The sequence below is a fragment of the Bos grunniens genome, chromosome 24, assembly GCF_055505025.1.
Source record: "Bos grunniens cultivar Pamir isolate PY7600 chromosome 24, Bosgru_T2T1.0, whole genome shotgun sequence".
Classification (NCBI taxonomy): Eukaryota; Metazoa; Chordata; class Mammalia; order Artiodactyla; family Bovidae; genus Bos; species Bos grunniens.
The window spans coordinates 54,440,561-54,453,951 of record NC_141188.1 but is presented as its reverse complement, the minus strand read 5'-3'; the positions used below and the strand labels follow the sequence as shown (position 1 = coordinate 54,453,951).

At 40.2% G+C, this 13,391-nt stretch overlaps 1 protein-coding gene across 5 annotated transcripts in view; it reads right to left on the bottom strand.

Moving 5' to 3' along the window:
- DCC (DCC netrin 1 receptor) overlaps positions 1-13,391 on the bottom strand; it is an 845,500-nt gene that overhangs the window by 157,086 nt on the left and 675,023 nt on the right. For all 5 annotated transcript variants that reach the window (XM_086372410.1, XM_086372411.1, XM_086372412.1 and 2 more), the window contains exon 17: positions 6,083-6,221. In XM_086372410.1, coding sequence (XP_086228536.1) covers positions 6,083-6,221 — 139 coding nt within the window. The remainder of the gene's footprint in view (positions 1-6,082; positions 6,222-13,391) is intronic.

The window sequence follows — 13,391 nt, the reverse complement described above, 5'->3', positions numbered from 1 at the left end:
AATAGAGGAGACAAGGAATCTATGAGGGTCTTAGTATCAACCTGCATGTGTGTGCTCAGTCACTTAATCATGTCTGACTCTTGGTGACCCCGTGGACTATAGCCCACCAGGCTCCTTTGTCCATGGGATTTCCCAGGCAAGAATACCAGAGTGGGTTGCCATTCCCTTTTTCAGGAGATCTTCCTTTCCCAGGGATCGAACCTGCCTCTCTTGCATCTCCTGCCTTGGCAGAACGATCAAACTGGTAGGAAGTAAAGATGTCAAGAAACCCTGTCTTGCTTAGAGCTACTCTTCCCAATGTTGTTTGAGGGGAGCAGAAATCACCACCCTCAAATATTTTGCCTCTTTGGCATAAGAATTATCTTAAGTTGATTATTTTTTTTAAAAAAAAGCAGACAGAGGAAAAGTTCTGAAAACCAAGTAAAGTTACCCTGTCATAAAAGAGAAATTTATAAGGTATCCCCTTTTATGTGCCATGGGCTTCCCCGGTGCTCAGACGATAAAGAATCTGTCTGCAATGTGAGACCCAGGTTCGATCGCTGGGGGGAAAGATCCCCTGGAGAAGAGCATGGCAACCCACTGTAGTATTCTTGCCTGGAGAATTCCATTGACAGAGGAGCCCGGGGCTACAGTCCATGGGGTCGCAAAGAGTTGGACATGACTGAGCGACTACCATTTTATTTCCCTCTTTGTACCAGCAAGCGGAGGATGACAAGGAGACAGAGACTTCAGTGTACATGATGACCACGCCCTCGATTATTGCGATTTGTCTGAAAAATTCCTGTTACTGGCTCCCTAACCCCTCAGCATCTTTGTCTTTAGCTGGAGACAGTATTGAAGATGGTGGCCATTTGAAGGGATTACTGTTTTCTTGGATATCTTCCATGTACACAAATCTATACTTATTATCAGACATCTGTTTTCTTCCTGTTCCTCTGTCTCTTATTACAGGGACTCTCAGCCAAAAGCCTGGAAGGATAAAAAGACTTTTCTTCCCCTGTGTGTTGCTCATCAGAAGTTTAAATATACTTCAAAGGCAACAGCAAACTGGCCAACCTCATCCAGTATCTTTCAGACTCCCTTTGACCTGCTTTCTCCCTGGTTATGCCTTGAAATGCAGTTCCTTTTCCTTCCAGGTAACTCGCAGTGCCCCAGTCTACTGTCCATCGTCTTTTCCAGTTACCCTAGATGTGACGTAGGCAGCTGAGGAATGTATCTAACTTCCACACTGGGGTTCAGAACAATTTCCTGATCTCTGCACAGCAGTGCTTCTGTATTACATTCACCTGCTGCTGCTGCTGCTAAGTCGCTTCAGTCGTGTCCGACTCTGTGCGACCCCATAGACAGCAGCCCACTAGGCTCCCCCGTCCCTGGGATTCTCCAGGCAAGAACACTGGAGTGGGTTGCCATTTCCTTCTCCAATGCATGAAAGTGAAAAGTGAAAGGGAAGTCGCTCAGTCGTGCCCGACTCTTAGTGACCCCATGGACTGCAGCCTACCAGGCCCCTCCGTCCATGGGATTTTCCAGGCAAGAGTACTAGAGTGGGGTGCCATTACATTCACCTACTGTGTATTACAAATTGGTCCTAATTCTGAATGCCTCTCCACACTTGCAATTCTCTTTGGCTTCTCTATTGACTGTATAGTACAGACTTTGAGCATTACTGACACTTTCTTTCCAGCTTCTCTTACTAAAAGAATTCCAGACAGGGGACACCAAACATTCCCATCTATTGTACCATTTTATTTCCAATACCCCAATTCTCAAAGCCACTATTTAGTTAGTTAAGTCGCTCAGTCGTGTCTGACTCTTTGCGACCCCGTGGACTGTAGCCCACCAGGCTCCTCCATCCATGGGATTCTCCAGGCAAGAATACTGGAGTGGGTTGCCATTTCCTTCTCCACTCAAAGCCACTAAGATTGTAAATTAACCAGAGCTGTACTAACGGTAATATCCTGACAAAGTACTCACTATACTTAAAGTTTGTTTCTTTTTTTTTTTTTTGGAAAAAGGCAGAGGAAAAGAAAGAAGGACAAGGAAGAGAAGATCTTTGAGTAAAAGTGAAGTGAAAGTCGCTCGGTGGTGTCCGACTCTTTGCGCCCCCATGGACAATACACTCCATGGAATTCTCCAGGCCCAAATACTGGAGTGGGTAGCCTTTGCCTTCTCCAGAGGATCTTCCTGACCCTGGATTCAAACCAGGGTCTCCTGCATTGCAGGTGGATTCTTTACCAGCTGAGCCACAGGGGAAGCCCATATTAAACATAGTTTCATATATATCTTTTAATGGAAAGAAAAATTCTTGCAAAAAAAAAAAAAAAAGATTTGTAATAGTGAAACACTGAATAGGCAATGCCACCTTAGGGAAGGCTTAGTCACATAAAGTGATCATTCAAGATATTTTCTAAGCCACAGATGGAAAGGTATTTGTTGTCTACTTGATCAGTTGTGTCCAACTGTTTTGCAACTTCGTGGTCTATAGTCCACCAGGCTCCTCTGTCCATGGGATTTCCCAGGCAAGAATATTAGAGTCAGTTGCCATTTCTTTCTCCAGGAGGGTCTTCCTGACCTAGGGATCAAACTCATGTCTCCTGCATTGGCAGGCAGATTCTTTATTGCTGAGCCACAGGGAAGCCCAGGAAGGTAATAGATAACCAAAAATTAGAGTATTATACCAAACATGTGACCAAAGTATTAGATATTCAGCTTCAGCATCAGTCCTTCCAACGAATATTCAGGACTGGTTTCCTTTAGGATTGACTGGTTTGATCTCCTTGCTGCTCAATGGACTCTCAAGAATCTTCTCCAACACCACAGTTCAAAAGCATCAATTCTTCAGTGCTCAGCTTTCTTTATGGTCCAACTCTCACATCCATACATGACTACTGGAAAAACGATAGCTTTGACTAGACGGACCTTTGTCAGCAAAGTAATGTCTCTGCTTTTTAATATGCTGTCTAGGTTTGTCATCGCTTTCCTTCCAAGGAGCAAGTGTGTTTTAATTTTGTGGCTGCAGTCACCATCTGATGTTGGGGAAGACTGAAGGCAGGAGGAGAAGGGGACGACAGAGGATGAGATGGTTGGATGGCATCACTGACTTGATGGACATGAGTTCGAGCAAGCTCTGGGAGTTGGTGATGGACAGGGAAGCCTGGCGTGATGCAGTCCATGGGGTCGCAAAGAGTCAAACATGATTGAGTGACTGAACTGAAACCAAATATCATAAGACATTTTCCAATTTTGGAATTAATTAAAACACTTGTTTTCCTAACTAACTTGTTTTTTCTTAACTGTTAAAATTAAAATTGATGCTTATTTAGAAAACAAGTGGTGATGATTAGATTGCTTCACTGAATCTAGGTTGACATTCAAAAAATATAAAATGACTCCAGCTTAAACTAGCAAAATAATACACTGAAGAGCTGGTTATTAAAAACACCCAAAAACCTAACGACTATTGTATTTCAGGTGCTGAGAAAAGTTTTCTTTTTCCTCAAGCCACGTGACTAGATTCTGGTATTAGAATCAATGCCTTAGATGTTTACGATTATCATATGAACTGTACATTGTTCCCTCATACTTATTTAAAGCTAAGAAATGTATGTAAGTTTATTTGGCTGCACTGGGTTTTAGCTGCGGCTGGCAGGATCTTCAGCGCATCACGTGGGATCTTTCGTTGTGGTGCAGGAACTCTCTGCAGGGGTTGAGGGGCAGCAGGCTCAGTAGTTGGGGCATATGGGCTTAGTTGCTCCTGGCATGGAGGACCTTAGTTCCTGACCAGTAAGGGAACAGCCACCCCCTGCATTGTAAGGTGGATTCTTAACCACTTAAAAAGAAGGAGTAGCAATGTCCTCATTCATTTTTCCCCATCAAGAACATAAACGCACACCAACATCTTGGGCATTTGGGTTTGGACCGCTCAGATGCTACCCTCTCCTCTTTCATTTAGAGAAACAGGTAGGTTTTTCCTTTGGGGGACAAGGTCTCCTCTCTGTCACGTGAGCTGGGAGCAACATCAAATAGGAATTTCCTCGCCTCCACCTCACTCTGTAGCTGCGTGATTCTCTCTTCTGGGAAACTGAATGCTGATAGAAGAAAGGAGAGCACATGGAGTTACACCACCACAATTGTAGCACCTTGCAGGGAGAGTGCAACAGTTCCTCATCTCTAATGCCCAGGGATGTGCTGCTTCTGCCCCTTGCCAAGGCATCATTATTTAAGCTATCCTTCCAATTATTTTTATTTTACCTAAATTAACTAGAGTAGAATTAAGGATTTATCACTGGGACAGAATGCATGTTTCATTTCAAGAATTTGTCAGCTGCCATTATCCTTATTATGAGCAATTTCAGCACAAGTGCATCATATGTGGCCCCATAGAGTCTTTGCATTATTACAGAATTAGAAGCAAACTCCAGAGTTATTTCATTCACTTCATTTTCTTCTCACGGTTTTAAAACGTACAGACACTTGCGAATTACTTCTCGCTTCTCATCATCACCCAAAAATCTTATCCATAGGCTATTTACACCTTTGTCCAGATCATTATCTGTTTTGACAATCACCCTTTCTACCAGTCACATTTCTAAAAGTTAATATCTTTCTGTCAGCTATGGGTCTCAACACTGATGTCCTTACAAGGCTAGGCAGTTCAGGAGAAATCAATAGGGTTCATTTATTAAGTCAGATGTTGGGCGTTTATGTTTATGATGGGGAAAAATGAATAAGGAAATTACTACTCCTTTTCTTTCACCCAGGGAGGACCAAATACCTACTGGTTTACATTTAACTCCTTTCATCTCCTTTTAGGTTAAAAGAAAGAGCATGACTTTTATTCATCCCATAATGTATAACTCTCCCTAAGAAGTTAAGAACACTGGCATCCTGGGCATATTTCTAGGAGAATGATTTTATATACGTAAACACGTAAAGTAGAAGAAAGTGTTGAAATTAAACAACTAGAAAAAACTTCTTGCAGAAAGAAGTGCCCTCAGAATTGTAAAAATATTCCCAGTGAACTCAGAGTTAAGGTAGTAATCTGAAATTAAAATTAGAACTGCCATGCTATAGGACAAATTCAAAAGGAAAAAGAAATTCAACTTATTCAGATAAAAGTTTTACTGCCATACATTTTAGAATTTAGAAATGTGTGGTATAGTTTATCCCCGAATATGATGTAATACCATGAAAGCTATTAAAATGTATGTTAAACCCTATTTCCTTCAGATGTCGGATCTCTGTGAGCTATAAATGCAAAGTGCACTGCATGTCTGCTAAGGTTACAAACTCAACATTTATGACCCACAGCAAATGTGACTGGAAAAATTTACAGTGAATTGCATTCACTCTCGATTTGAACTATTGCAAAATGCATGAAAGTTTTCCATTGTGTTGCCTTATTTCCAAACAGTGAACATGACTCCCTAGAAATTTCTTCCCAGTCAACTGTGTGTGTGTGTGTATGTGTGTGTGTGTGTGTGTGTGTGTGTATGTGTGTGTTAGTTGCTCAGTCATGTTGATTCTTTGCAGCCTCATGACTGTAGCCCACCAGGCTCCTCTGTCCATGGAATTTTCCAGGCAAGAATACTGGAATGTGTAGCCATTCCCTTCTCTAGGGGATCTTCCTGACCCAGGGATCTCCTGCATTACAGGCAGATTCTTTTACTTCTGAGCCACCAGGGAAGCCCATGAGGTAAGCACCCACGAGCCTACAGCTGTAATGCGATTCTTCATTTTGCATCTAATTTTTTTCCAAAAAAGTAAACATCTACAACGTCTGTTGATCAAAGACACACATCCATTGGACAGAGTAAAATGCCTTTACTTCAATGTATTGAACAGCAGATTTATATTCAGAAATCCTCAATTAATGTACAAATTAAAACCAGATTACTTATTCCCCTGGGGACTCATTTTCTTCTTATTTAGAGTCGGAAGAACAGTATTTGATATAAAAGTACTATGAATGATTTTATGCATGATTAAGTGTAATGGAGACATCATAGTGCACACACGTTCCAGATTCCTCGGAACCGAGAAAATACCAGCGGCAAATACATAGCGGAAAACTTTCCTTACATACCTGCCTCATACGTGGTGGCGTGTGCGGTCATGCTCCAGGTGCTGGACCTTCTGTTTTTCGTGACCATGACTGAGAACTCGTACATTGTGTTTGGTTTGAGGCCCGTTGCTGTGTAACTCAGAGACGTTGTGTCTTCTGACTACACAAGTGGGAAATAAGAAAAGAGATAAAAAAATGAACTTTCTCAACTTGGTAAATCAAGACACAAAGGAAGACTATCCAAAGCAACAAAAAGGAATTTATTTTCCAAACAGCAGAAGACCCAGGACAAAGCACTGACTTTATTTCCTTTCTGTCCCAGTTCACACTGGCTGATTGTACATCTAAAATGTAATCGATAAAATCAGGTGTTATGTTGTTCAAAGGGGCAGATAGCTGATAAATTTTCCCAAGTGAGGCAATAACCACAGAGACAGGACCAATTCCACTTCCTTCTGTCAGTTCCATTTGTAAGGTTATCTGCACTGACTTGAACTTCAATTTATTTCTAATAATTGAAAACTTTTTTTTCAGAGGCTTTAATGTTTTATATATTTCACATAAATTATTATGGTTATTTTCCATAGGTAATAAAATGAATTTTTAGAGATCTAATGCTTATTATTTTTTTTAAAACAAGGCTTATGATGCAGACTTCTACGGATGCAGGATCTAGATAGCCATTATAAAGAAAATGGACAGCAGCAATATTGTGTCGTGCATTCTTCTTTCCTTATGAACAGATCACATTAAACACAGACTGAAGTACAGTCACTGGAGCAGTTAATCAGGAAGAGAACAATAAATCAGATAAAATTTAAATGATTACGTGTTAATATTTTTCATCCTCTGAATACATTATTTTTCTTTTAAACAACAGGTTAAGGATATTTTAGTAGAAAGTAAATTAGCTGTCTCTATTGCTTACTCAATAGACCAAAATTGTAATAATGAAACAGGTTAATCTCCCAGGTTAATGTATATTTTCCATATGATGAGGCAAATTTAAAACTACTTATGCCTCTTATACATTTCAATTTATGATTGCTATTTAGTCCTTAATCTTCTTCCAAGGTTAAACATTTACTTTTAAGTTTACTACATTTGTTGTATTTCTATGTCTAGAAAAATCAAGGAAAACATTTTGTCTCCACCTATGTCATAACTATCTCCTCCCTAGCTACTCCAGTATATCTTTCTTATTTTACTATGAATCCTTCTTAGACTATAGCTCTGAAAATCCTACATTTCATTATAAAACCAAATAAATATTTAACTGTACTAATAACATTTTGATGATGTGCCCATCCATCCTATTAAAGTGATGACCTCATAAACATTTATCAGAAGCTCCTCTTAAAAAAAAGCCATGAAAATGTGAGCCCTAAATAAATGCAAAAATAATTTATAGACTCAGAAAGATGGAACCCTATAAAAAAAAACATGAAATGGGCAGCTAGTATCTGACGTACTGATATATAACTTCCAATCTTGCCTTCCTTCCCTGTCATGATACCACTAAGTCTTAGAAAGATGGGGAGAAATGGGGCAATGAGATACAGTTTGGCTAGGAGGGAAGGACACACTTTAATAAAACTTGTCTCTTTGAACATAGACACAACTGGCCTTTGGGAGACAACCAAGCAGCACTGCCCTTGCTTGTGTTCCTAAATGACACACCTGCATCATTTAAGTACCATGAATTCCCTGAATTTTCTCAGGAACATTATGGAAGGTGACAGCTCATCAGAAATCATTAGCCTGAAAGTACTCTGGGAAGTCATGGCTGTGTGTGTGTGTGTGTGTGTGTCCATGAGAGAGACAGAGCACAGAATATATAGGTACTACCTCTCTGAGCCTCGGTTTCCTCATTTATAACATGGAAATAACCATAGCACTGACTTTACAGTACTAATTAAAGTGCGAAAGTAAAACATGTTATCTGGCTCAGAGTAGGTACTAAATAAATGTTAGCTACACTATTTTATGCATTGCCTAGTGTGAAATACAGGTACTGTATATGTTGTATATATACACATACGTACATATATATATATGGAATTTTATGTGCGTGACAAATTCTCCATTGAGCTATAAGAATTTTGAGGACACTGGATCTTGCTTAACTTCGTATCTCCTGTAATACCCATGCTCTAATCAGTAGTCAGTGAATGCATTTTGAAAGGAATTTTATGTAAAATATCAAGTGAGCAATCACTTTAGTAGAAAATCAATTATATAAAAAGTTCTCTATTTGATAAGGAAAGTCAATATAAAATTTTGGGCAATCAAAATATGAATGTCTGGCCTGACATGGGACTAACTGAAGTAGAATGTATTCCTGTGGGAAGTGGTCTGGATAAAGCCATCAGGTCATCTGAGGCTCTAGTTTGATGGGGAATTCTGTCAAGTTGTACAACCTACCCATAAAGATCTCTACATACATACACAGCTGTAAAGAATCTTACTTATTCTTTTTATAGTAGGTGTCAACACCCCAGTCACATAGATGAGAAAAATGAGATTGAGCAAATTAAGTGACAGGACAGGACACGGCAAAGCCAGCTTGTAAGCCCTGGTCATTTGCCTCTAGGAATGTATTTGGTCATGTATGAACATGAGAGTTGGACTGTGAAGAAGGCTGAGCACCGAGGAATTGATGCTTTTTAACTGTGGTGTTGGAGAAGCCTCTTGAGAGTCCCTTGGACTGCAAGGAGATCCAACTAGTCCATTCTGAAGGAGATCAGTCCTGGGATTTCTTTGGAAGGAGTGATGCTAAAGCTGAAACTCCAATACTTTGGCCACCTCATGCAAAGAGTTGACTCATTGGAAAAGACTCTGATGCTGGGAGGGATTGGGGGCAGGAGGAGAAGGGGACGACAGGGGATGAGATGGCTGGATGGCATCACTGACTCGATGGACGTGAGTCTGGGTGAACTCCGGGAGTTGGTGATGGACAGGGAGGCCTGGCGTGCTGCGATTCATGGGGTCGCAAAGAGTCGGACACGACTGAGTGACTGATCTGATCTGATCTGATGTATTTGCCCCCGTTTATACTGTGCACTCTCTGCCAAGCTTATATAGTGGGGAGTGAGATGAAGTAAGAGATGATAGAGGGTGTGCATTCTCTTCCCAGCTTATAAAGCTACAGTGGGGAGTGAGATGAAGCAACAGACCATAGTGGGTGTGAAAAGTTCAAAATGCAAAACCAAAGCATTCTATTCCCATTCTTTATAAAATTTAAATGTATCGTATGCCCATTCTGGATTGACCAGATACGGTCTGTATTTATCCTTGCTCTCCAACTTAACTAACTCTCCCCCTCTAACCCTTCTTCTCAGGGTGTGGGTGCAGAGTGTGTATGTGTGAGAAAGGTGATGAAATGTTAGTACTTAAAAGCTTTATTAGGTCAAGAAGGTGATGAGGAGAGAAAAAGTAACAATATTATTTTTATTCTCATACCTCAACCCATACATGAACTCAATCTCTCCTTACAGATGATTTTTGGTTGGCTCTCTTCTGTAGGCATTCTTAGCAAAACTCAATAATTCTGTCTGTTCTATTAACAATTCAACTAAAAAAAAAATACTGCTTTTGGAAATTCTGGAGCGCCAATCATTCTACAGAGATCATTGTCCCTTAGAACATTTCACACACCGGCAAGGTACCCCGTGGCCATTCTGTGAAATGAATGTACAGCAGCACGGGCATAAAATTTTTAAAGTAGTCCTTTAAAATAAACTTAGAATTGGGTAATCGGCATATAAAGAGATTTTTAAAAAAGTGTTCTCTTATGTCTCATTTATTGTTTTATCTGATAATGTTATCTTTATTTATGGTTCTGCTGTGTCTTAAATCTGATACCGTAAGAAGATGGATAGGATGCTTATTCCGATGATACTACTTGGACTAAGCTGGAGAGTTCCTCCAAGTACCTGACCTGAGCAGGGAGGCTGAACCAAAGGAAACTGCTTTCCAATTGGTTTCAACAAAAAACTGATTTACTATGAAATGTGAATTTTACGCCCTTTAAAGGCTGAATGAAACTAGAAGCAGAACTAGCATGACTACCGGAATAAAAGAGGCAGACTGACAAAATTATTGGTGGATTTTGCTTTAACTCCAGGGTCTTAAAAGTCAGAAATTTCCAAAGGACATTTTAATCCCCCCCAGATCAACTCTGGCTTGAGGCTGGATTAAGCACAGTGGCAGTTTAGTGGAAAGAACATTGGATAAAGTATCAGGAGATCCAAATTCTCCTTGAAAGCTATCCCAGTAAAGTGGTGCGGAGGAGGGATACAGCGGCGTATGAAGATTCTGGAGTGCCGGGGTCAAACTACTGCTCCCTCCGTTGCTGGGTAACACTTGGGCTCCTTGTTTCTCTTCTAGTTTTATTGAGATATAATCAACATACAGCACTGTGTAAGCTTAAGATGTACAACTTAATGATTTGACTTACATACATCAGAAAGTGGTCACCACTAAACAGTAAGTTTAGTGAATACCCACCATCTCATATAGATGCAAAATAAATAGAAACAATATAGTTTGCTTGTGATTAGAACTCTTACGATTTATTCTATCAACTTTCATATATAACACCAACCAGTGTGAATTATATTTATAATGTTGTACATTATATCCCTAATGCTTATAACTGGAAGTTTGTTCCTTTTGACTGCCCTCCCCTCCCTGCCTATACTCTTATTTTTAAAGCTACCTTCTTCATCCTAAATGGGCTTTGCTTGTGGCTGACATGGGAAACAGTCTGCCTGCAAATGCAGGAGACCTGGGTTTGATCCCTGGGTTGGGAAGATTCCCTGGGGAAGGGAATGGCTACCCACTCCAATATTATTATTATTATTTTTTTTACTTTATTATTCTCTGCTGAGAATCACAAAACAATTTTGGAGTTACTGGGCCAATTTCTTACTTAGCCAAGAACATTTTTATATTTTCTAAATTTTAAAATAATGAACATGTCCTTTTTATAAAGAAAAAAAGTGTTTAGAAGAAAGGAAAGGCATTGCAATGGCATAAGCATAGTAAATGACAGAAGGACCCATCATGGTCGAGGCGAGGGTAGGAAATGTGCACACCGCTGGAATCGTGCACCTTTGATGCTGGCGATCTTTGGAGTAGCTCTCTGTCTTAGCCTGTAGAAGAATGGATGTGAAAGCACATTTGAAACCCACTCCTCACACTGACGTGATCTTCTGACACTCAGCTCTGACTTTTCCCTTTGGAGAGGTCAAAACTTGCCTTTGGAAGATGGGTCTCTTTTTTTTTTTAAATTATTTATTTATTTTAATTGGAGGATAATCACAATGTTGTGGTGGTTTTGCCATACATCGACATGAACCAGCCACGGGTGCACATGTGTCCCCATCCTGAACCCCCCTGCCACCTCCCTCCCCACCCCATCCCTCTGGGTTGTCCCAGAGAACCGGCTTTGAGTGCCCTACTTCAGGCATTGAACTGGTCATCTGTTTTACATATGGTAATGTACATGTTTCAGTGCTGTTCTCTCTTTTTTTGTTTGTTTGTTCTCTTAAATCATCCCACCCTCGCCTTCTCCCAGAGTCCAAAAGTCTGTTTTTACATCTGTGTCTCTTTTGCCGTCTTACATATAAGGTCATCGTTACCATCTTTCTAAATTCCATATGTATGTGTTAATATATTGTATTGGCATTTCTCTTTCTGACTTAACTTCACTTTGTATAATAGGCTCCAGTTCCATCCACCTCGTTAGAACTGACTCAAGTGCGTTCTATTTTATAGCTGAGTAATATTCTATTGTGTATATGTACCACAACTTCCCTATGTATTTGTCTGCTGATGGACATCTAGGTTGCTTCCACATCCCAGCTATTATTGTAAACAGTGCTGCAATGAACATTGGGGTACACATGTCTCTTTCAATTCTGGTTTCCTGGGTGTGTATGCCCAGCAGCGGGATTGCTGGGTCATAAGGCAGTTCTAGTTCCAGTTTTTTAAGGAACCTCCACACTGTTCTCCATAGTGGCTGCACCAGTTTGCAGTTTGACGAACAGTGTAAGAGGGTTCCTTTTCTCCACTTCCTTTTCAGCATTTATGTTTGTAGATTTTTTGATGGCAGCCATTCTGACAGGCATGACATGATAACTTATTGTGGTTTTGATTTGCACTTCTTTAATAATGAGTGATGTTGAGCATCTTTTTATGTGTTTATTAGTCATCTGTAGGTCTTCTTTGGAGAAATCTACTCTAGTATTCTTGCCTGGAGAATTGTACAGAGGAACCTGGTGGGCTACAGTCTGTGGGGTTGCAAAGAGTCGGACACAACTGAACGACTAACTCTTTTTCGTCTTAAATAATCATTTTGTGAATTTTTAAAATATGCTTTCATGTATTATTTCACTTGAATAAATTCTGAATTCTGTAAAGTACTCCATGGAGCTGAGTTTATTACACGTTTCAAAATTGTAAGTAACAGCATTAAGTATGTGAAAGTGAAAGTGTTAGTCACTTATTCACGTCCAATTGTTTGCGACCCCACGGACTACAACCTGACAGGCTCCTCTGTCCATGGAACTGTCCAGGCAGGAATACTGGAGTAACAACTAAAAGACGTTTAAGGACCTCTATGATCTAGCATAGTCCTAAGTAAATGGTGGACGCTTAACAATTATTCAATCTCATTTTACTCTACATTTGTGTGTTGTTATATACACTACTCATGTGGTAGGCTTAGGAGGTAGTGTTCGATTATATAAATGAATATTAGTTGGAATTGCTATGGCTGACTGATAGAGATGTGAACGGATGACAGTGCCTCAAATGTGTATCTTTAAGGAGCTCCTGGGTTGGGGTTAGTGTGTGTGTGTGTGTGTGTGTGTGTGTGTGCGCGTGCGCGCGCGCGTGTGTGTGTGTGTGTGTGTGATGACTCTATGAGAGGACAGGGTAAGGGAGCTGGTCTAATTCATCTTAGTTAAAGGGCAGGGTACACTGTGCATTCTTTACCACGAGGGCCTTTCAAGGCTAAATGAGGAAACAGATGTTAATGACTTGAGGTGTGTTCACCATCTAAGGATAGAATAAAAAAATCTTCATGTACTCCTCATATTCACTATAAGATGGGTCTCTGCATACAATGTTAATATGCGTGACTGCGGCATAAACCTAGATTCCACATGAAAAGAAAAATGCCAAAATCTATCCAAGAAACTAATGCAGAGCTCTGCTATTTTCGAAAGAAAATGGCATTCCCTTGTACAGAATTACATTATTTATACAAACCCAACATCTGGTAGAATTCAAATAACATTTCGCAGCTCTTGATGCTTTTCTA